General features: G+C 40.9%; 1 protein-coding gene across 1 annotated transcript in view; it reads right to left on the reverse strand.

Moving 5' to 3' along the window:
- Nucleotides 1-2,644: 2,644 nt before the first annotated feature.
- LOC131962342 (deleted in malignant brain tumors 1 protein-like) overlaps nucleotides 2,645-24,831 on the reverse strand; it is a 34,250-nt gene continuing 12,063 nt past the window's right edge. The window contains exons 10-28 of the mRNA XM_059327363.1: nucleotides 20,088-20,573; nucleotides 19,142-19,624; nucleotides 18,735-19,049; nucleotides 16,764-17,252; nucleotides 16,366-16,668; nucleotides 14,392-14,880; nucleotides 13,994-14,296; nucleotides 11,416-11,841; nucleotides 10,955-11,326; nucleotides 9,077-9,502; nucleotides 8,616-8,987; nucleotides 7,531-8,019; nucleotides 7,133-7,435; nucleotides 6,820-7,013; nucleotides 6,553-6,704; nucleotides 4,584-4,826; nucleotides 3,305-3,464; nucleotides 3,133-3,208; nucleotides 2,645-3,035 (exon numbers count right to left, since the gene is read on the reverse strand). Of these exons, the coding sequence (XP_059183346.1) occupies nucleotides 3,016-3,035; nucleotides 3,133-3,208; nucleotides 3,305-3,464; nucleotides 4,584-4,826; nucleotides 6,553-6,704; nucleotides 6,820-7,013; nucleotides 7,133-7,435; nucleotides 7,531-8,019; nucleotides 8,616-8,987; nucleotides 9,077-9,502; nucleotides 10,955-11,326; nucleotides 11,416-11,841; nucleotides 13,994-14,296; nucleotides 14,392-14,880; nucleotides 16,366-16,668; nucleotides 16,764-17,252; nucleotides 18,735-19,049; nucleotides 19,142-19,624; nucleotides 20,088-20,573 (6,101 nt within the window). The 3' untranslated portion in view covers nucleotides 2,645-3,015. The remainder of the gene's footprint in view (nucleotides 3,036-3,132; nucleotides 3,209-3,304; nucleotides 3,465-4,583; nucleotides 4,827-6,552; nucleotides 6,705-6,819; nucleotides 7,014-7,132; nucleotides 7,436-7,530; nucleotides 8,020-8,615; nucleotides 8,988-9,076; nucleotides 9,503-10,954; nucleotides 11,327-11,415; nucleotides 11,842-13,993; nucleotides 14,297-14,391; nucleotides 14,881-16,365; nucleotides 16,669-16,763; nucleotides 17,253-18,734; nucleotides 19,050-19,141; nucleotides 19,625-20,087; nucleotides 20,574-24,831) is intronic.

Here is a 24,831-nt window from a genome sequence, read left to right on the forward strand (position 1 = left end):
CCCTCTAAAATGTCTTGGAGTTGAAGTATAAAGTAGCATAAAAGGAACTAATAATAAATAAAGTACAAGTACTTCAACATTGTACTTACAACCCCAATTTCAAACATAAATAAAATATAATTTGATAATGTGCTCATGCTTTCCTACAAATGTATTCTTCTCAACTTCATGTAGTTTTGTAAATATATGCTTGTCCTAAATGTGATGCCTGCAACACATCTCAAAGACGTTGGGACAGGGACTCCAAGTCAGTCTGACGAGTCTACTTTTAAAATAGTTATCGGAAGTCATAGATGTCGTATTCTCCAAGCTAAAGAGGAAAATGACCATCCAGATTGTTCCCAGCACAAAGTTAACCCTCTAAGGCAGCTATTCTCAACCTTGGGGTCGGGACCCCAATTGGGGTCGCGAGATGATTTCTGGGGGTCGCCAAATCATTTTGGAAGTCAGCTCTGTCTCCACTGTGTTAAAGTGTTCATGTGTTAATGTGTTTTAGTCTTTTTGGTCACTTAATGTCTTTTTTTGGTCATTTTGTGTGTTTTTTGGTCATTTGTGTCTTTTTTTGATCATTTTGTGGTCAATTTGTGTCTTTTTTGGTCCTTTTGTGTCTTTTTTTAATCATTTTGTGGTCAATTTGTGTCTTTTTTGGTCATTTTGTTTCCTTTCTTTGGTCATTTTGTGTCTTTTTTTTAGTCATTTTGTGTCTTTATTTGGTGATTTTGTTTCTTTTTTGGGTAATTTTGTGTCTTTTTTGGGTAATTTTGTGTCTTTTTGGTCATTTTGTTTCCTTTTTTTGGTCATTTTGTTTCTTTTTTGGTTGATCTGAACCGTGTGTGTGAGATTGTGTTCAGTGAGTGGGGGTCGCGGACAACATGCATGTTAAATTGGGGGTCGCGACTCAAAAAGGTTGAGAACTACTGCTCTAAGGTACGGTGTTGCTCTCAGGCAACATACCCATTTTTGGCCTGTCAAATTTCTACAATGCATGTTTTTGAGTGATGCGATACTTTAAAAAAGAGGGAAGAGTATAGGGAACCCAGGAGGCCATATTGAAACCCTATTTTCCCTTTTCCAAGGGAAACAACTTTTGCACCATTTTGCGCCACAAAAAAAAATCACTCAAAACGCCATTTCCTGGCTCTTTTCCATCTGGAAAAAAAAAAATTTTTACTTATAGGTGAGTAAACCTTCATTTTTGATAGTTTCAAGACATTGATTTTAATGCGTCGTTGGTTCAATGCTTGAATTTGCTACAGGCAAAATTCAGACAAGAAAGCGGTTAAAAAAGTTCCTTTTATAATGTTTTTAAATTTAAAATGTTATGTATTGTACCCTGATGAAGCTACTGAATCTTTTATACATGTTTATTAAATAAATGATGTTAGAATTTATTTTTTTTCACTTGTGCACCGTTATGGTACAGTGTTGCCTACGGGCTAACAAACCCCAAAAACTTCCACAAAAACAAGAATTATAAAATTTCTTCAGGTTATGTTTGTTTTGTGTATTTTAAGACAAAAAATCACTCCAAACATTTTTTTCTTAACAGGCATCATAATGCATACCATAGAGGGTTAAAAAGCCAGCATCCGCGATGGTATGAGGGTGTGTTAGTGCCCATGGCATCATGGGTAACTGTCACATCTGTGAAAGCAGCATTAATGCTGCCATCCAGAAAAAAATATTTTTACTCTGCACATGTAACAACAGCATGGCTTCACAGATTTAATTAACCCATAAGAACCCACGGTGACACCTGTGTATCAAGCACTTTAAATCTTCTAGAATCTCCCATATTCAGCTTTATGCTTCACCTTAACTCATTAAATCCCTAAGAGACGTATTATACTGTGTGACTGGAAACAGAAATGTGTAAAAGAAGCTAATTTTAAAAAGCTTATTTTTTGTTACGAGGCTAAGTTTAAACCCATTTAATGTCCTGTGTTGCATTTAACTTGTTCTGACCATATTTCTTGAACAAATTAAAGTCACAATTTTGATAAATGTCATGGAGATGCAAAATAAAAAGTAAAATTTGTGTCTCTGTAAGCAGAAAATGTGTCTAGTTTTTTTCTATTTTAAAATAAGAAATATCATAAACATAAATACCATAAACACCCATTATAACGTTTATGTCACATCACAGATCTTTGACATTTTTTTTTTTTTTTTTAAACATCAGAAATGTGTTCTATGTGGTCTACTTATAGAACACATCCTTTAAGGATAACTGGGTCTGGGTTCTTATGGGTTAAGTAAACATAATCTTTAGCGTATCAAGGTGGTGAAGGGACTTGTGTTTGAGTGTTTCTCAGCCCAACATGAAAGCATTTTTTCCTCGTTAGTGTGAGAGCTCATGCCAAAAGTTGTTCAGACATTTCACTCTAATGCACAAATGTCCAACTCATGGTTTCTCAGCCCAAAATGAAAGCATTTTTTCCTCGTTAGTGTGAGAGCTCATGCCAAAAGTTGTTCAGACATTTCACTCTAATGCACAAATGTCCAACTCACGGTGGCACGAAAGAAAAAATTCAGGGACTTTCCAAAATCATTCCAATTCATCCCAGATGTAATGTTAATAGCTGTGCAAATGTAATGCTGGTCCATCAAACAGTTGTTGAGAAAACTGAGTCTGGACCAAAGCCATGGTTACAAATCTTTCTTTTTATTAACTACTGCATTTCTGAACATCAAGGTACAGAGTTGTGCTTAAAAATATAACAAACAAGATCCTTTTAAACAACATACACACGTATTAGTTGCACAATTTACACTATAATATGGAAAACCCGTCATTGGATCAAAAGAATAATCCATGCTTTTGTTTTGAAAACAAATGCAAAAAGCTTTAAAGCTTTAAAATTTGACATTACACAATCATTACAAAGGTTATAAAATTTTAAGAATGATACAAAGTGTGGTGGGATTTCTTATACAATATAACACCGGTTTCTATGATCTTGTGTCTTTTGAATAAAAAACACATCTTAAAACAAATGTGCTTGTGTTGCCAGCTCACTTGGGTGACTTGTCCCCTGAAAATAAACAAGACAGAAACAGAAAAAACATGATTATTAATTCCATATAGTTAACTGTGTTCAGCCCTGAGACCAAACTGTGACTCATACTCACAAATGATTGGTCCAATGGTGAGGGTTGTCAGAGGATCAGAGTTGGAAACAGAGCGAGAGGTCCTGCTTTTGCAAGGCTACACGATGGGAGAGGGTAGAAAAAAATACCATTAAAACTCAGTGTTTATTGGCATTGATTATAGATTGGTGTTGAAGTGAAATGTGTGACTTACTGTAGCACAAGAGGAGCTCCTCTGGTCACACAGGCTGAGGCTGCAATGAAGGTAAACGTCTCTGTATTCGTTTTGAAGCAGGAAGAACAGGGCAGAGAAACGAGCCCGGAGGGACGAGCCGCTCTCAGTCACTGACACCTGTCGGCGGTCAGCGGGACACCTGGCGGAGAGGATGGAGCCGTCATCAGGACCATTACACATCAATGAACCCTTTCCCTTTACTAATAGTCAGGTGGCTTAGCTAAATAAAGGGGACACGCCGGACAAAAGCACCATTTTTTTTCCACATGCTCTCTGTCACCATAAGTTTCAATTTTTGGTAGGAGCCTCTTCATCAAGATTGCAGATCGGAGATGGCAGCCATATAAAGTCTATGACATGGGTCTCAAACTCGCGGCCCGCGGGCCAATTGCGGCCCTCGTCAAGATATTTTGTGGCCCCCACCTTGATATGAAAGTTTAATGTGAGTTTTATATGAATGACACTTTACTGTGTCGTGTGTGGAAGGTCCCTTTTATTACTTTTATGGGGTAATTTTGTCTTTTTTAAATAATTTTGTGTCTTTTTTGGTAATTGACGTATTTTAACGTAATTTTTTTAACGTAATGTAGTATTTTTTCAGTCATAATAGTCTTTTTTGGTCATTTTGATACTGCCTCCAGCGGCCCCCAGGTAATTTGAGTTTGAGACCCCTGGTCTATGAGAACCAATATATCTTCCAAACCACTTCGAAGGTCAATTTTGGTGTCAAAATATACATTTACTGGGTCAAATAATCATTTAAAGCTATTGAGAATATCACTAGATGATTATTAAAATAGATCATATAAAGTGCATGTATTTTGAAAAATTTATAAAATGTACAAAATGTGCAAGTGGCTGTGGTGCAAGGTGCTCAGGCAAGAAGGTACACTGGAATTGCAAAGATCTTTGTAGTTGTAAATGTAATAAATGATAAAAGATCAAATGATCAAAAAATCACCTTGTGATATTCTCAATAGCTTTAAATGATTCTTTGACCCAGTAAATGTAGATTTTGACACTAAAATTGACCTTCGAAGTGGCTTGGAAGACATGTTGGTTCTCATAGACTTTATATGGGTGCCATCTCCGATTTGCAATCTTGATGAAGTGGCTCCTACCACAAATTGAAACTTATGGTGATGGAGAGCACGTGGAAAAAATTTGGTGCTTCTGTCCGACGTGTCCCCTTTCTTCTTAAATCTGGTCCTAAGCTGCCTGACTATAAACAAAGCTGAGGATCAAGAGGGAAACTTACTTGTTCCTGATGAGAGGGTATTGCATGAAGTTGTCAGGTGTTGATGAGTGACTGGCGTAGCAGTCCTCCAGAACAACTGCAAAGCTTGGGTCAGTCTCCTCCACAGAGACGCCCACATACAACGGCGAGCCCACCGGCAGGGTGACCCGGCCGGCTGGATAAGTCTCGGTATAGTTGGAGTTGCGGAACAGAAACATGGAGGCTTCGGCTTTGGTACCTGAACCTGAAATACCAACTCCAGGCCTGTCAAGGAAAATATGTCTTTTTTAACCCTCCTAATGCACAACATGGGTCAAAAATGACTCATTCATCCAAATTTGATTTAAAATGAAATGACCTAATACTATAATAATAGTAATTTGTTTCAAATAGTTACTTTCCACACTCATATATTTAATATATTTTACATGTTTATGTATCATTTTGTCACACATACACTGTATCTGGAAGGTTTTCACAGCGCTTCACTTTTTCCAATTTTTTTTATGTTTCAGCCTTATTCCAAAATTGATTAAATTCATTTTTCCTTAAAATTATACACACAATACCCCATAGTGACATTTTTTGACCCATGTTGTGCATTAGAAGCGTAGTGATAATAAAAGGGTTTTTATGCAAAAAGTAAGAAATAAAAAACAAAAAATTAGGATGTATGATAATCAAAAACAAATTGATTGAGGAAAACCTGGAATACTGAATGATGAAATTAATTTATTGCAAAGATATAGAAAATTAAAAACTCAGTCGGGTCACTTTAGACACATGTTGTGCATCAAAGGGTTAAGTAAGTATGAGTTTTTTCTTCTTTGTCTTGTTATCTTCATATTGTGACATCGCCACCCAATTAATATGTGAATCCTGTGAGTGGACACATAGTTGCTAGCCGCAGGGCTGAGTGGCTGAAAGCCTCTTCCCTTTGGGGAGTGAAGGCCCTCTCCCTTCTTTTTGTTTTTCTTCTGAGACTGGACTAACGGTGTGTTCAGACCGGACGCGTATCGAATATTTCGCGCGACAAGATTACATACAAAGTCAATGCAAACACGCGAATAGACGCAAATGTTTGCAGGCGGCGCGAATCGCGGGTTTCGCGCGACGCGAATGCCGTGATTGACGCGAATGTCGCGGCGCGAATGAAACAACGCAAATTCGTGTGAGTTCAATAAATTCAACTTTGGCAAAATATTCGCGTGACGCTGTGTCGGGACAGCCTATCAGCGTTGAGATTCTGGACGACAGTGACATCATGCATCCCGGGAACCCGCCTATTCCGGAAAAATGGAGGAGAAACTTATTGTTGCGGTCTGTGGGCTTCCCGAGCTTTTTGACACATCATCACCCTCCTACCGCAACCGGAACCATAAAGATCTTGCCTGGAGGAGGGTGAGTGAGGTCACCCTGCGAAAATTCGCTACGCGTCCGGTCTGAACACACCGTAAGACATTTCCCTGGTTGGAGTGCAGCCTTCTGATTTCATTTCCTTTTGTGGATTATATTTTTGGTGGATTACCTTTTTCTTTTTTCCTCTTGTGGATTACCTTTTTTCGTTGGGGAATATATTTTTCTGAAGGTGAACTGTGACTTGTTGCTGAGCTAAGACTGTGACCCCTGGAGGATTGTTTTAACAAAGACTATTCAGTGTGGGGACCATGGCGTAGCTGTAGGGACAGCCTAGATTGAGGCATTTTCTTTTCTTTCGTACATGCTGTGGTTTCGGGATCGCCCTTATTTGTAAATAAACATTTTATTGCAATCAAAAACCTCTAGCCTTTCTACTTTTATGACTGCGGTCGCTCCGTCATTTTTTGTTTAGTGGTAACTTTAGTTCGCTGTGTCGGCCTGAATGTTACAATATGACCTCCTAAAGTCAAATCATATACAAACAGTAGGTAAGAACATAAACACATCCTTTAACTATAAATCAGCTGGATGGCTGATAGCAACAGGTCACGTTCAATAAAAGGTTACTTACGCCAGGACTGGTCTGAGGGCCACATTCAGGCTGGTGTCTGTGTCCAGAGGATACCCGCAGGAGAAGGGAAGACTCACGGGAATGTTGAAGGACGTGTTGCTTATTGGGTAGATAAATAAACTGTTGGAGTAGACTGCATGTGTGCTGTTGGTCTAAAAGACAGCAGATGATTCAATAATTAGTGAGTTGAATGGTTATATCAGCTTGAGTGGATGTGGAATTAGCAGCAACATGACCATGTTTAGAGAAATAGTTAGAAGTCTTTACCCTCAGTGTGTTTCCACAGGCACCTGTCATGGCCGCCACTTCATACCACACCACATCGTCACGCACTCTGACCCAGGAGCAGTTGTGGGCTGCCAGGTTGCCAGAAAAGGGGTTAAAACCAATGGATGTAAGGTCAGCCAAACCCAGACCCACCTGGATTTTATCACGGCCACAAATGAGCTGAGTAGGCTGAACTAAAGAAAAAGATAGAAAGTCACAAAATATAAGTGTTAGAGAATGGTGACGTTAAATCAACAGTAGAACCTCCATTACATCACTATGTTATTTGAATTGTATAATGCCTAACACCTACATTCACAAACAACGCTGGCATCTTCATGGTGACCACAGTTGTGGACCCCAAACCCTGGATGTCTGCAGTCTGTTATTGATGGTTCATTTCCAAAACAACTGACATCGTCCAGCCAGATGGGTCCACTGCCCGCTCCAAAAGCTGCATTTTGTGGTGCTGAACGAGCAGTGCCACAGCCCAGCTGTCTACACACCACCTTGGCATCCTTCAGGTCCCAGCCATCATCACACACTGTCCCCCACTGTCCTTTATGGAAGACCTCCACTCTGCCCGAGCAGCGGTTGTCAGAGTTGACCAGCCTCACTGGTGAAGCAGCTAACAGAAAAACATGACACATAATATAGTTGTTATGAGACACAGATGAAAGATGGACTCCATAAAGACCATGATATCTTTACACATTAGACAGGATGTTACACAGAGAGACGTTATTGCCTTTAGCTGTACAAATCTGTACTTACCTTCGCAGACGACACCAGCATCCTCATTGTGATTACAGTTGTGAGTTCCAAACCCTCTGTGGTAACACTGGCTGAGCTCTGATTCGCTGCCTGTGCATGTGACATCATCCAGCCAGATGGGCCCTCTGCCCTGTCCAAAGCGTGCACGGTGTGGTGCTGACAGGACCCTGCCACAGCCCAGCTGCCTGCACACCACCTGAGCATCAACCAGGTCCCAGGAATCGTCACACACCGTCCCCCACTGTCCACGGTGGAAGATCTCTACTCTGCCAGAGCAGGAGCTGTTTCCTCCATTGGCCAGACGGACCTGCCCCTCAACTGCTGTGCTGTTGTCTGCTGTTGTTGTGGTAGATGTCTGAGCGGTGGTGTACTGAGGTGGAGGAGCATGTGTTGGTGGGAACACAGTGCTGTTGAGTCCTGGTTGAACTAAAAGAAAAATCTCTGTGAACTTACAAGACAACAACAGCCTGCACTGCTATGAGCATTAATGACTAATAAGCATGACAAAAGCATAACAAACAATATGTAGCTCAAAAGTGATAAGGCAGCTATTAATTGGCCTACTTATACAGTGGCATGGATGTAATACAATGTATTAAATATGAATAAAAGTACAGTAAGCTACTTTATTAACCATAGGTGTGATCATTACTCTTAACTCCAGAGGTGGCCCCAACCCTGGAGCTCTGCTGTGGGGCGCGATTGGTAAATCTTGCATATGCTAATGTGTTTAACTCCACAGCAGATACATCTGCCTTTCCCTCTACTTCTAACAGCTACTCACCCTCTTCCATGTCCTCATGCACAACAAACAGAGCTACACCATGATAGTAATGGAACTTAAATAAGATCAGGTTTATGAATTTGGAGTAGTGAGTTTCTGTCGGAGCACTGACGGTTAAGGTGTATTTATTTGGGTATTGAGTTAAATTGTCCATAATCTTCCTCCAGAATCACTGACTCCACTTTTCAATGTGATCAATAGAACATGTAGTGTATGTAAAGGATGTAGAAACATTTACCGCTACAGATGACGCTGGCATCTTCAACATGACGACAGTCGTGGACCCCAAACCCTGGATGTCTGCAGTCTGTTATTGATGGTTCATTTCCAAAACAATTGACATTATCCAGCCAGATGGGTCCACTGCCCACTCCAAAAGCTGCATTTTGTGGTGCTGAACGAGCAGTGCCACAGCCCAGCTGTCTACACACCACCTGAGCATCATCCAAGCCCCAGGAATCATCACACACTGTCCCCCACTGTCCTTTATGGAAGATCTCCACTCTGCCCGAGCAGCGGTTGTCAGAGTTGACCAGCCTCACTGGTGAAGCAGCTAACAGAAAAACATGACACATAATAAAGTTGTTATGAGACACAGATGAAAGATGGACTCCATAAAGACCATGATATCTTTACACATTAGACAGGATGTTACACAGAGAGACGTTATTGCCTTTAGCTGTACAAAAATGTATTCACCTTCGCAGACGACACCAGCATCCTCATTGTGATTACAGTTGTGAGTTCCAACCCCGCTGTGGCGACACTGGCTGAGCTCTGATTCGCTGCCTGTGCATGTGACATCATCCAGCCAGATGGGCCCTCTGCCCTGTCCAAAGCGTGCACCTTGTGGTGCTGACAGGACCCTGCCACAGCCCAGCTGTCTGCACACCACCTGAGCATCAACCAGGTCCCAGGAATCGTCACACACCGTCCCCCACTGTCCACGGTGGAAGATCTCTACTCTGCCAGAGCAGGAGCTGTTTTTTCCATTGGCCAGACGGACCTGCCCCTCAACTGCTGTGCTGTTGTCTGCTGTCGTTGTGTTGGATGTCTGAGCGGTGGTGTACTGAGGTGGAGGAGCATGTGTTGGTGGTAACACGGTGCTGTTGAGTCCTGGTTGAACTAAAAGAAAAGCCTCCATGAACTCACAAGATATATCTGATTATGTTATCATTGGGCACAAAACTCTATAGGTTCTTAACACAAAGACATATTTCATTGTACGTTAGACTTTTTGTGCTCTATTATAGTAATTAAAGTTGGTCTCCGCAGTTCTGATCCAGTTTACTCTTTGTCAAATTCATCTCCTCATGGTCCAGTGGCTCTGACCAAGCAACACAACACTCTTCAAACCAGTTAGTAACAGGGCGTGTTTGTGCTTGTGCACTGGACAAGGGAAAGACCATAGACGTATACTAAGAGAGGCAGTCAGAGGTCTCAAGTCTACTTGACCCCACACCTCTGGTGAGTGGGACGGTAAATCTGAAAAGGGTCTAGTGGAGCTCGAGGCTTGGGCCCATCTCCTCCGTTGGACCTCTTGTGGTCCCAAGCTTTGTGAACTTTGAAAGTGAAATCATGTTCACCAGAGACGATCAGATTACGGATATCTTGAGTTCATTCATTTGCATACCACATGAACTCAATCACATACACCATTGTAAACAATGCAACCTTAATATTTCTCTATAACTGTCACTTATAAAGTTAGGTAATGTAGCGTTAAGCTATAAAAAACTTGTACTGACATGAATTTGCAGACTATGCTAATGCTATTAGCAGAGACACTAGCATTAGTTGAAATGATTACATTAAGCTTTTTGCATCTTCCCCACAGTTTTGTTGTTGTTGTTTTTGTACCATTATTGTATTTGTTTGTATTGTTAGCTAGAATTCATGAATCGTGGAGCAGCAAAGCCTCACCCAGTCATATGTTAGCTAGCTGTAAAAAGCTTAATGTAAACATTCCGGCTAACGCTAACATTAGTTATCTATCGACATCATCATGAACTCATCAGTTTAGTGTAAGTTATTTTCTGCTTGACTTTACGTTACCTAACTTTATAAGTTACAGTTATATCAAAATATTAAAGTTGTATTGTTAACCTTGGTGTTGCTGGTGGAGGTTGTGTGGCTTATTCAAAATAATGAACACATGCTACCATATCCAGACAATCATCTCTGTAGCCCATAAAACAGGCATCTAAACAACTAATTTACTTACTTATTAATGATGAGCACAACAAAAGCAAGATAAACAATATGTTGCCCAAATGTGATCAGTCAGCTCTTAATAGGCTGACTTATACAGTGGCTTGAATGTAATACGACATATTTAATATGAACTTTCACTCATCAGGCTTCCTTACTTATTACACCATGATGGTAATGAAACTTTAATAACATCAAGTTTATGAATTTGGAGTAGTGAGTTTCTGTCGGAGCACTGACGGTTGGGTTGTATTTATTTGGGTATTGAGTGAAATTGTCCATAATCTTCCTCCAGAATCACTGACTCCACCTTTCAATGTGATCAATAGAACATGTAGTGTATGTAAAGGATGTAGAAACATTTACCGTCACAGATGACGCTGGCATCTTCAACATGACGACAGTCGTGGACCCCAAACCCTGGATGTCTGCAGTTTGTTATTGATGGTTCATTTCCAAAACAATTGACATCGTCCAGCCAGATGGGTCCACGGCCCACTCCAAAAGCTGCATTTTGTGGTGCTGAACGAGCAGTGCCACAGCCCAGCTGTCTACACACCACCTTGGCATCATCCAGGCCCCAGGAATCATCACACACTGTTCCCCACTGTCCATCATGGAAGACCTCCACTCTGCCCGAGCAGCGGTTGTCAGAGTTGACCAGCCTCACTGGTGAAGCAGCTAACAGAAAAACATGACACATAATATAGTTGTTATGAGACACAGATGAAAGATGGACTCCATAAAGACCATGATATCTTTACACATTAGACAGGATGTTACACAGAGAGACGTTATTGCCTTTAGTTGTACAAATCTGTACTTACCTTCGCAGACGACACCAGCATCCTCATTGTGATTACAGTTGTGAGTTCCAACCCCGCTGTGGCGACACTGGCTGAGCTCTGATTCGCTGCCTGTGCATGTGACATCATCCAGCCAGATGGGCCCTCTGCCCTGTCCAAAGCGTGCACCTTGTGGTGCTGACAGGACCCTGCCACAGCCCAGCTGTCTGCACACCACCTGAGCATCAACCAGGTCCCAGGAATCGTCACACACCGTCCCCCACTGTCCACGGTGGAAGATCTCTACTCTGCCAGAGCAGGAGCTGTTTCCTCCATTGGCCAGACGGACCTGCCCCTCAACTGTTGTGCTGTTGTCTGCTGTTGTTGTGTTGGATGTCTGAGCGGTGGTGTACTGAGGTGGAGGAGCATGTGTTGGTGGTAACACGGTGCTGTTGAGTCCTGGTTGAACTAAAAGAAAAGTCTCCATGAACTCACAAGATATATCTGATTATGTTATCATTGGGCACAAAACTCTAATTAGGTTCTTAACACAAAGACATATTTCATTGTACGTTAGAGTTTTTGTGCTCTATTATAGCAATTAAAGTTGGTGTCCGCAGTTCTGATCCAGTTCACTCTTTGTCAAATTCATCTCCTCATGGTCCAGTGGCTCTGACCAAGCAACACAACACTCTTCAAACCAGTTAGTAACAGGGCGTGTTTGTGCTTGTGCACTGGACAAGGGAAAGACCATAGACGTATACTAAGAGAGGCAGTCAGAGGTCTCAAGTCTACTTGATCCCACACCTCTGGTGAGTGGGACAGTAAAGCTGAAAAGGGTCTAGCTGTGGAGCTCGAGGCTTGGGCCCATCTCCTCCGTTGGACCTCTTGTGGTCCCAAGCTTTGTGAACTTTGAAAGTGAAATCATGTTCACCAGAGACGATCAGATTGCGGATATCTTGAGTTCATTAGTTTGCATACCACATGAACTCAATCAAATACACCATTGTAAACAATGCAACCTTAATATTCATCTATAACTGTCACTTATAAAGTTAGGTAATGTAGCGTTAAGCAATAAAACACTTGTACTGACATGAATTTGCAGAGTATGCTAATGCCATTAGCAAAGAGACACTAGCATTAGTTGAAATGATTACATTAAGCTTTTTGCATCTTCCCCACAGTTTTGTTGTTGTTGTTTTGTACCATTATTGTATTTGTTTGTATTGTTAGCTAGAATTCATGAATCACCATGTAACACAGTTGACGTTAGTGGAGCAGCAAAGCCTCACCCAGTCATATGTTAGCTAGCTAGCAGCTAGCTGTAAAAAGCTTAATGTAAACATTCCGGCTAACGCTAACATTAGTTATCTATCGACGTCATCATGAACTCATCAGTTTAGTATAAGTTATTTTCTGCTTGACTTTACGTTACCTAACTTTATAAGTTACAGTTATATCAAAATATTAAAGTTGCATTGTTAACCTTGGTGTTGCTGGTGGAGGTTGTGTGGCGTATTCAAAATAATGAACACATGCTACCATATCCAGATAATCATCTCTGTAGCCCATAAAACAGGCATCTAAACAAATATTTACTTACTTACTAATGATGAGCACAACAAAAGCATGATAAACAATATGTTGCCCAAATGTGACCAGTCAGCTCTTAATAGGCTGACTTACAGTATATAGTGGCTTGAATGTAATACAACATTTTAATATGAACATTCACTAATCAGGCTTCCTTACTTACACCATGATGGTAATGAAACTCAAATAACATCAAGTATGTTAGTGTATGAATTTGGAGTAGTGAGTTTCTGTCGGAGAACTGACGGTTGGGTTGTATTTATTTGGTGTTACGTGTCAGGCAGCAATGTGTGTGTTTTTGTATTTCTCCTCCCTCCTTTTCCTGTTTTCAGGTGATTCCTGTCAGTGATTGGGATGACAACCTGCAGGTGATTACTAATGAGCTGCTACCTGTGGAACCAGGCTGTGCTGTCTATTGGCTCCCTGCATCCCCAGCTGGCCAATCACAATGAAAGAGACCCTTTTAAATGGAGGACATCTTGGGCCTTCATTCTCTCTTGGTTTTCCAATGCATTTGCTGGCTTTGATTAAGAAAATTGGTTTGTGTGGTGGGAGGTTGGGACTAGGTAAGTTTGGGGTACCCTGTACATTTTTGCATCACGTAGGTTATTTTCTGTTACTCCATTAGGTTATTGGTTGTGCCACCCCTGTATTGTTTTGAAAGTCTTTTTGTAGATAAGTTAGTTAGGCCTTTTGTTTGTTTGTTTTTTTCTTCACAGCTAGGTTAGATAGGCCTTGTTTTGTTATATTTGTTTCAACTTTGTTTTGGCATAATCACTTGTCTCATCCTCCCCCACCTTAGTGTGTCTTTCAGTGTTTTTTGTAAAATAAATCATCATTGTTCATATCACCTTTGACTTTGTCTAATTTTCTGATTGGTGTCTGCTGGCTGGGTTCGGTCAGTGGACGTAACATTTGGGTATTGAGTTAAATTGTCCATAATCTTCCTCCAGAATCACTGACTCCACCTTTCAATGTGATCAATAAGACATGTAGTGTATGTAAAGGATGTAGAAACATTTACCATCACAGATGACGCTGGCATCTTCAACATGACGACAGTCGTGGACCCCAAACCCTGGATGTCTGCAGTCTGTTATTGATGGTTCATTTCCAAAACAATTGACATCGTCCAGCCAGATGGGTCCACTGCCCACTCCAAAAGCTGCATTTTGTGGTGCTGAACGAGCAGTGCCACAGCCCAGCTGTCTACACACCACCTGAGCATCATCCAGGCCCCAGGAATCATCACACACTGTCCCCCACTGTCCATCATGGAAGACCTCCACTCTGCCCGAGCAGCGGTTGTCAGAGTTGACCAGCCTCACTGGTGAAGCAGCTAACAGAAAAACATGACACATAATATAGTTGTTATGAGACACAGATGAAAGATGGACTCCATAAAGACCATGATATCTTTACACATTAGACAGGATGTTACACAGAGAGACGTTATTGCCTTTAGCTGTACAAATCTGTACTTACCTTCGCAGACGACACCAGCATCCTCATTGTGATTACAGTTGTGAGTTCCAACCCCGCTGTGGCGACACTGGCTGAGCTCTGATTCGCTGCCTGTGCATGTGACATCATCCAGCCAGATGGGCCCTCTGCCGGCTCCAAAGGGTGCACGGGGTGGTGCTGACAGGACCCTGCCACAGCCCAGCTGTCTGCACACCACCTGAGCATCAACCAGGTCCCAGGAATCGTCACACACCGTCCCCCACTGTCCATGGTGGAAGATCTCTACTCTGCCAGAGCAGGAGCTGTTTTTTCCATTGGCCAGACGGACCTGCCCCTCAACTGCTGTGCTGTTGTCTGCTGTCGTTGTGTTGGATGTCTGAGCGGTGGTGTACTGAGGTGGAGGAGCATGTGTTGGTGGTAACACGGTGCTGTTGAGTCCTGGTTGAACTAAAAGAAAAGCCTCCATGAACTCACAAGATATATCTGATTATGTTATCATTGGGCACAAAACTCTAATTAGGTTCTTAACACAAAGACATATTTCATTGTACGTTAGAGTTTTTGTGCTCTATTATAGCAATTAAAGTTGGTGTCCGCAGTTCTGATCCAGTTCACTCTTTGTCAAATTCATCTCCTCATGGTCCAGTGGCTCTGACCAAGCAACACAACACTCTTCAAACCAGTTAGTAACAGGGCGTGTTTGTGCTTGTGCACTGGACAAGGGAAAGACCATAGACGTATACTAAGAGAGGCAGTCAGAGGTCTCAAGTCTACTTGATCCCACACCTCTGGTGAGTGGGACAGTAAATCTGAAAAGGGTCTAGCTGTGGAGCTCGAGGCTCGGGCCCATCTCCTCCGTTGGACCTCTTGTGGTCCCAAGCTTTGTGAACTTTGAAAGTGAAATCATGTTCACCAGAGACGATCATATTACGGATATCTTGAGTTCATTAGTTTGCATACCACATGAACTCAGTCAAATACACCATTGTAAACAATGCCACCTTAATATTCATCTATAACTGTCACTTATAAAGTTAGGTAATGTAGCGTTAAGCAATAAAACACTTGTACTGACATGAATTTGCAGACTATGCTAATGATATTAGCAAAGAGACACTAGCATTAGTTGAAATGATTACATTCAGGCTTTTGCATCTTCCCCACAGTTTTGTTGTTGTTGTTTTTGTACCATTATTGTATCTGTTTGTATTGTTAGCTAGAATTCATGAATCACCATGTAACACAATTGACGTTAGTGGAGCAGCAAAGCCTCACCCAGTCATATGTTAGCTAGCTAGCAGCTAGCTGTAAAAAGCTTAATGTAAACATTCCGGCTAACGCTAACATTAGTTATCTATCGACGTCATCATGAACTCATCAGTTTAGTGTAAGTTATTTTCTGCTTGACTTTACGTAACTTTATATGTTACAGTTATATCAAAATATCAAATATGTATTGTTAACCTTGGTGTTGCTGGTGGAGGTTGTGTGGCTTATTCAAAATAATAAACACATGCTACCATATTCAGATAATCATCTCTGTAGCCCATAAAACAGGCATGCAAACAAATAATTTACTTACTTATTAACGATGAGCACAACAAAAGCACGATAAACAATATGTTGCCCAAATGTGATCAGTCAGCTCTTAATAGGCTGACTTATATAGTGGCTTGAATGTAATACGACATATTTAATATGAACTTTCACTCATCAGGCTTCCTTACTTACACCATGATGGTAATGAAACTTTAATAACATCAAGTTTATGAATTTGGAGTAGTGAGTTTCTGTCGGAGCACTGACGGTTGGGTTGTATTTATTTGGGTATTGAGTGAAATTGTCCATAATCTTCCTCCAGAATCACTGACTCCACCTTTCAATGTGATCAATAGAACATGTAGTGTATGTAAAGGATGTAGAAACATTTACCGTCACAGATGACGCTGGCATCTTCAACATGACGACAGTCGTGGACCCCAAACCCTGGATGTCTGCAGTCTGTTATTGATGGTTCATTTCCAAAACAATTGACATCGTCCAGCCAGATGGGTCCACGGCCCACTCCAAAAGCTGCATTTTGTGGTGCTGAACGAGCAGTGCCACAGCCCAGCTGTCTACACACCACCTGAGCATCATTCAGGCCCCAGGAATCATCACACACTGTCCCCCACTGTCCATCATGGAAGACCTCCACTCTGCCCGAGCAACGGTTGTCAGAGTTGACCAACCTCACTGGTGAAGCAGCTAACAGAAAAACATGACAAATAATATAGTTGTTATGAGACACAGATGAAAGATGGACTCCATAAAGACCATGATATCTTTACACATTAGACAGGATGTTACACAGAGAGACGTTATTGCCTTTAGATGTACAAATCTGTACTTACCTTCGCAGACGACACCAGCATCCTCATTGTGATTACAGTTGTGAGTTCCAACCCCGCTGTGGCGACACTGGCTGAGCTCTGATTCGCTGCCTGTGCATGTGACATCATCCAGCCAGATGGGCCCTCTGCCCTGTCCAAAGCGTGCACCTTGTGGTGCTGACAGGACCCTGCCACAGCCCAGCTGTCTGCACACCACCTGAGCATCAACCAGGTCCCAGGAATCGTCACACACCGTCCCCCACTGTCCATGGTGGAAGATCTCTACTCTGCCAGAGCAGGAGCTGTTTTTTCCATTGGCCAGACGGACCTGCCCCTCAACTGCTGTGCTGTTGTCTGCTGTCGTTGTGTTGGATGTCTGAGCGGTGGTGTACTGAGGTGGAGGAGCATGTGTTGGTGGTAACACGGTGCTGTTGAGTCCTGGTTGAACTAAAAGAAAAGCCTCCATGAACTCACAAGATATATCTGATTATGTTATCATTGGGCACAAAACTCTAATTAGGTTCTTAACACAAAGACATATTTCATTGTACGTTAGAGTTTTTGTGCTCTATTATAGCAATTAAAGTTGGTGTCCGCAGTTCTGATCCAGTTCACTCTTTGTCAAATTCATCTCCTCATGGTCCAGTGGCTCTGACCAAGCAACACAACACTCTTCAAACCAGTTAGTAACAGGGCGTGTTTGTGCTTGTGCACTGGACAAGGGAAAGACCATAGACGTATACTAAGAGAGGCAGTCAGAGGTCTCAAGTCTACTTGACCCCACACCTCTGGTGAGTGGGACGGTAAATCTGAAAAGGGTCTAGTGGAGCTCGAGGCTTGGGCCCATCTCCTCCGTTGGACCTCTTGTGGTCCCAAGCTTTGTGAACTTTGAAAGGGAAATCATGTTCACCAGAGACGATCAGATTACGGATATCTTGAGTTCATTACTTTGCATACCACATGAACTCAGTCAAATACACCATTGTAAACAATGCCACCTTAATATTCATCTATAACTGTCACTTATAAAGTTATGTAATGTAGCGTTAAGCAATAAAAAACTTGTACTGACATGAATTTGCAGACTATGCTAATGATATTAGCAAAGAGACACTAGCATTAGTTGAAATGATTACATTCAGGCTTTTGCATCTTCCCCACAGTTTTGTTGTTGTTGTTTTTGTACCATTATTGTATTTGTTTGTATTGTTAGCTAGAATTCATGAATCACCATGTAACACAGTTGACGTTAGTGGAGCAGCAAAGCCTCACCCAGTCATATGTTAGCTAGCTAGCAGCTAGCTGTAAAAAGCTTAATGTAAACATTCCGGCTAACGCTAACATTAGTTATCTATCGACGTCATCATGAACTCATCAGTTTAGTGTAAGTTATTTTCTGCTTGACTTTACGTAACTTTATATGTTACAGTTATATCAAAATATCAAATATGTATTGTTAACCTTGGTGTTGCTGGTGGAGGTTGTGTGGCTTATTCAAAATAATAAACACATGCTACCATATTCAGATAATCATCTCTGTAGCCCATAAAACAGGCATGCAAACAAATAATTTACTTACTTATTAACGATGAGCACAACAAAAGCACGATAAACAATATGATGCCCAAATGTGATCAGTCAGCTCTTAATAGGCTGACTTATATAGTGGCTTGAATGTAATACGACATATTTAATATGAACTTTCACTCATCAGGCTTCCTTACTTACACCATGATGGTAATGAAACTTTAATAACATCAAGTTTATGAATTTGGAGTAGTGAGTTTCTGTCGGAGCACTGACGGTTGGGTTGTATTTATTTGGGTATTGAGTGAAATTGTCCATAATCTTCCTCCAGAATCACTGACTCCACCTTTCAATGTGATCAATAGAACATGTAGTGTATGTAAAGGATGTAGAAACATTTACCGTCACAGATGACGCTGGCATCTTCAACATGACGACAGTCGTGGACCCCAAACCCTGGATGTCTGCAGTCTGTTATTGATGGTTCATTTCCAAAACAATTGACATCGTCCAGCCAGATGGGTCCACTGCCCACTCCAAAAGCTGCATTTTGTGGTGCTGAACGAGCAGTGCCACAGCCCAGCTGTCTACACACCACCTGAGCATCATTCAGGCCCCAGGAATCATCACACACTGTCCCCCACTGTCCATCATGGAAGACCTCCACTCTGCCCGAGCAGCGGTTGTCAGAGTTGACCAGCCTCACTGGTGAAGCAGCTAACAGAAAAACATGACACATAATATAGTTGTTATGAGACACAGATGAAAGATGGACTCCATAATGACCATGATAACTTTACACATTAGACAGGATGATACACAGAGAGACGTTATTGCCTTTAGCTGTACAAATCTGTACTTACCTTCGCAGACGACACCAGCATCCTCATTGTGATTACAGTTGTGAGTTCCAACCCCACTGTGGCGACACTGGCTGAGCTCTGATTCGCTGCCTGTGCATGTGACATCATCCAGCCAGATGGGCCCTCTGCCCGCTCCAAAGCGTGCACCTTGTGGTGCTGACAGGACCCTGCCACAGCCCAGCTGTCTGCACACCACCTGAGCATCAACCAGGTCCCAGGAATCGTCACACACCGTCCCCCACTGTCCACGGTGGAAGATCTCTACTCTGCCAGAGCAGGAGCTGTTTCCTCCATTGGCCAGACGGACCTGCCCCTCAACTGCTGTGCTGTTGTCTGCTGTTGTTGTGTTGGATGTCTGAGCGGTGGTGTACTGAGGTGGAGGATCAGGTGTGGTTGGCAAAACTGCAGGGCCTGTTCCGTTCGACTCTGCTTGCAAAAAACAACAACAAAAGAACAGTGAGATTTTTTATGTTCATACATTTTAAATTGAATTTTACAACAAGAGGACAAAAGTGTTTTGACTAGTCATTAACACTTAAATTAATGGATTAGATAAGAACATTTAATTTGTTGTTACAGCAGAAAGATGTTTTTATACCTGCACAGTATGCAAGTTCACATGTTGATGGCGCCACAAGTTTGTAGACATAAAAGTTTCCATAGCAGAGCTTTACATGAATGGTGTGTGACTGAAAATAACAGCAGTAGCCAAGCCAGCTATTACACACAGTGCGATTTACAATTTCACCCGTGTGTGTGGGATGAGGTTCTTTTATCCACATTGGTGCATGTGTTCCACACCTGTTATAATCAACACAATGCTCTGGAATATGAGCACTGTTTTGCCCCAAAACCAGGCGATACCAGCCTCTCCAGTTAGTATCTCTGTCACAGTGTAAGATCTCATTCGATGTGTTGTTCACTGAACGCCAGTCATCATCCAGCACTGTGTAGTGCTCACAGGGGTCAGCACAGCGAGTCCCATTACTGCTGATGCAGTCCATGCCTACAGGACAAACAGTGTGTCCACAGGTGAACTGGACAGATTGAGAAGAGGGGCCCGACCTGGTCCTGGAGGAAGGCTCCAGGCATTCGAAGGAGCCTGGGGTGTTCTGGCAAACCTGAGGTGAAGTGCATGGTGAGTCTGGGAGGGAGCACTCGTCAGTGTCCACACAGCCCCTGTCTGGTGACCAGTGGTACCCTCGACTACAGCAAGAGGAGTCCCTGCAGAGTTCTGTATTGTAACAGGTGAGACCGTCGCCGACAAAGCCGTCTTTACAGACACAAGAGAGTGGCATATGAAAAGTGTCGCCTCTTTCTCGTGACTCCAGGCAGCTGGCTTCATCGTGACATGAATCACAGCTGGTGACGAGTGTCCCTGTGAAACATACGAGGAGAGTTATACGCCTTTTTGTTTTTGTCAATTTTCTAAAAAAACAGTGAAAACACTATGTGTGTGTGTACACTATGATGAGATTCTTCAGAGATTTCAAACTATGCCCTTTAACCTCAAAATGTGTGTGTGTGTGTGTGTGTGTGTGTGAGAGAGAAACATGTATCTGGAGGAGTGTGCGCGCTTGCACGCATTTGTGTGTGTGTGTAGCGAAAATCGCATAAAGTTACCTTTGTGTGTGTGTGTGTGTGTGTGTAATTAAAATCACATAAAGTTACCTGTGTGTGCGTGTATGACGCATGTGTATGCATGTGTGAGGAGTGTGCACACTTTAGTGCATGTGTGTGTGTGTGTGTATCATCTGTAACTGTAATCACATCAAAGATCAAAGGCAATCAGATCAAAGCAATCAACAGAATTAAGTGCCAACACCTGTTAATGAAAGAATGACAGCAGCCAGAGGTGGACTGCAATTTTTGGCCTTGAACAGAAAGCAATTTTGGCAAAACCATAATACCTATCATTGATCCGACTTTACTTTGAGCATCCTGAGTTCTTCCTGAACGTCTACATATGTTTTTTTTTAAGAAAAATTAAAAAATAGCTTTGTTAGAGCGATCTAAAAAAAATGTTAAATTTCCCTTCTTCAGAAATCTTCCTGCGTTTTTAATATGGGAGCCAATGAGGCTGTTGGTGGTGTTGGTGCAGCATCTCTGCGTCGTACGCCCAAACTATAACTCTGACAGCTTTACCAGAGGATTGTGAGTGAGAAGACAAATCTTCCTACGTTTCTATGTATAAATTATTTCTGTAGAGTGGAATTTGCGGCCTGGAGCGCAGTTTTCAAATTTATTTTTTGACAGTTTTACCTCTCCCTCTACACTCTGAGCGATGACATCACAAACTCTGACACGAACATTCCGTGCAATACACACCCATTTTAATCTCAGAATTTCTCCAAAAATGATCATGGTCATTGAACAGGGATTGATAAAAAACTATATGATCTATCGAAACGTGGATTAATACACCGATACACAAGACTTGTGTCTACTGTTTAAAGTTTAAATGGAGTCTCTAGGTGAAATTATGCCGGAGAAGTAGACGTTTAAATATCTCCAATTATTGTTCTTTTTCGCTCATTTTTTGTCGGCCATCCCATTCATTTCAATGCAAAATTTTGAGCAGTTTTCATTCATATTCTGTAGAGAAAAGTAATAGCACACAGATCCCGATCAAACCGCACGTTTTGATATATAATTTGTCCTGCAACTCTTTAAGTTGTAGGACTAGTAGCAGGACGAAAATCGTCCGGAAGAGGAATAAGAAAAAATCCACAGTATAACAGTAGTGCAGTCGGTGCGATTGCCCCGAGGCCCTAATAAAGCTATTTCATGCAACTGTCAAAAATTAACAAAACATTTGTGGTTAGCAAACAAATTCTACTACAGAGAGGCCCCAGTAGAATTGTACAATATTACCACTATTGATTGAGTTTTTATACAGTTGCAAGGACAAAATTAATACAGTTGAATGTGAGGTTTTAAGTGGTCTCTCAGTACTGCAAATACCAAGTATCATATTTAAACATATTTAAACAATAACATGTTTTATCCTTAATCTAGAAGTAAACATTACTTTATATTTTAATATATATGATATATGATTTAATTAGAGTCCTTTCAATTTCGCACTAATATGTGACACAAAAAGACAAAAAAAAACTCCAAAAATCTATTTATATGTCCATATGACATAATGTCTCATCTACAATGACAATATATGAGAGAGTTTACCTGAAATGATTTCTGTAGAAACCTGTAAAATTAGGAGCAATAACAAACTCCCGGGCACCCCCATTATGGAGCACTTCCACGACAAAAACCTGTTGAAAAAGTCAAAAGAGATTTCTTAAATCCATATTTTTAAATGATGCTCCAGTGAAAAAAAACTCCTGACCCTGCCAGTCTTTGTACGTACCTCAGAGAGAGACTGTGTTGGAATCCAGAGGTGGGTGAAAACGTTTTAAGTGAAAATCTCCCAGCGAGTGAGTATTTATAGGCCCGTGTTTGTATTCATTGCCCGCCCTGATTCATATGACATCAGAAGAGTTACTTATTAATCAGTATAAAACAAAATTAAGATAAAATTCAAACAGCACTGGCACACAAAGAAAGTCCAGAGTCAATATGTTTTATGGGACCACAATCAATCTCAGGTGAGAGTTGAAAAATAATGGACACTTCCTGGTCTTGATAAGTTCACCCATTCCATCGTTAATATATCGACTAACTTGTCCATCTAAATCCACCTTTCGTCAACAACAGTGACCGAAATACCAGAGACAATATCACATTTGTTTCTGACTTTAACCCTTTGTGGGTTTTGACAATTTTGGGGCTATTTTGTCCGTTTTTGAATCCAAAATCTGATTTGTGACATAACTTGGTTACTCTAGAGGGTTTTAAAAGGTTTTTTATCTTTATTCAAGGTCCACTTACCTACCTTTTTAAGAGCTTTTAGTGGCATTTCACATTTTTATTTACATTCAGTTTGACTGAGCAGATGCAACTGGCATACATTTCATAAATTATTATTATAATTTTGTCAAATAAAAGTCCAGATTTCAAACGATACCAACCATTGAAGAGTTTCTTGATTTCAGGTGAGTTTCAACACATCATCATGCATCAATCTAAGCAGCTCTGTCCCTCTCATCTAAGTATTACTGTAAAGCAAGTGTGTGTTGGACCTCTCTCCTTTAACTGTCTGGCTTTGAAAAGTTTTGGGTTTTTAATCAAACAGGTTTCTTTGAAATGTGGAGCAGCTCTCTTGGACTGCAGAGAACACAAATGGAAAACATTACACTAGAGGTGATGACCTTCACCTTACCTTCTCAATTAAATTGATTGAGTTTGCATAATAATCATGAGTCACTTCTTATCATTATTTACTGGAATCCCTGTTGCCCTTCCTGTAATTTATTTCTGTAATATTAACTACCTCTATAATGTTTCACAATTCCAAAGTAAATAGTTGACCTATTACAAGACAAGAGTGCTGATAAATTATATATTTTTACAATACTATGTCATTAAGTACACATGCAATAGTCTGCTCTACATATTATTGAAAGTATGCCAGAAAGCAATTCAAACACTTGAAGAACCACGAAGAGTTGGGCATCATTCAAACAAAAAGTCTTACTCAAATACTTTGAGTCACACAGGCAGAATATTGCTAAGAAAGCATATTATTTTTTGTACTTTTCAGAATGTATTTTAGTTTATTAGTTCAGAACATTTTCACTAATGAGATGTCAAAAAATCGAAACCAAATGTTAAGAACAGAACATGTCATGACAGATAAACACTGGACTTTGTGGGTGTTTTGATCTTAGTCATAAATAGACACAACTTGCCATAATGGCTATGTGTGTTGTGTAATTAAACCCATTAAACGCATTTGAGCAGCAAAATAATGAGAGTTCAATATCATAGAAAGTTTATTTATGTGAGTAATTCAATTCAAAAAGTGGAAATAACACATATAGATCCATTACACACAGAATGAAACCTTTCATGTCTTAATTGATTTAATTTCTTCTAATTATAATGATTATGGCTTACATTTAATGAAGACCTAAAATTCAGTGTCTCAAAATATTTGAATATTTCAAAAGACCAATTTTAAAAAGTATGTTAAATATGGAAATGTTGGCCTCTGAAAAGTATGTCCATCTATATGACTCAATACTTGGTTGGTGCTATTTGACTTGAACTACTGGAAATGGACTTTTCCATCATATTCTAATGTATTGAGATGCTCCTGTACTCCTGTCTGTGTTCAAAGACTCTCTGGTGCCTGATGTGACTGTCTGACTGATTTATGTTATTTGATTATTAAAAACACACATTGGCATTTCAGTCTGGACCAAAGTCAATGTTGCAATTTTTCACTTTATTTGGTAACTACTGCATATTCCAACATCAAGTTACAGAGTTGTGATTAAAAAGACAAATTATATTATACTGCATACATACATATTTGTCGTACAGTTTAGACTATAATGTGGATAATCATTGGTTGAAAAGAATAATCCATGCATATGCATATTCAAGTTTTTTTTGTTTTACAATGTAACACCAGTTTTTGTACTCTGATGTTTTATGAATAAAAAAAATCTTGAAACAAAATCATATCACAATGTGGAATATGTTCGTATTATGTCCTCATGTAACCA

This window comes from Centropristis striata, chromosome 1 (genome assembly GCF_030273125.1).
Source record: "Centropristis striata isolate RG_2023a ecotype Rhode Island chromosome 1, C.striata_1.0, whole genome shotgun sequence".
NCBI lineage: Eukaryota > Metazoa > Chordata > Actinopteri > Perciformes > Serranidae > Centropristis > Centropristis striata.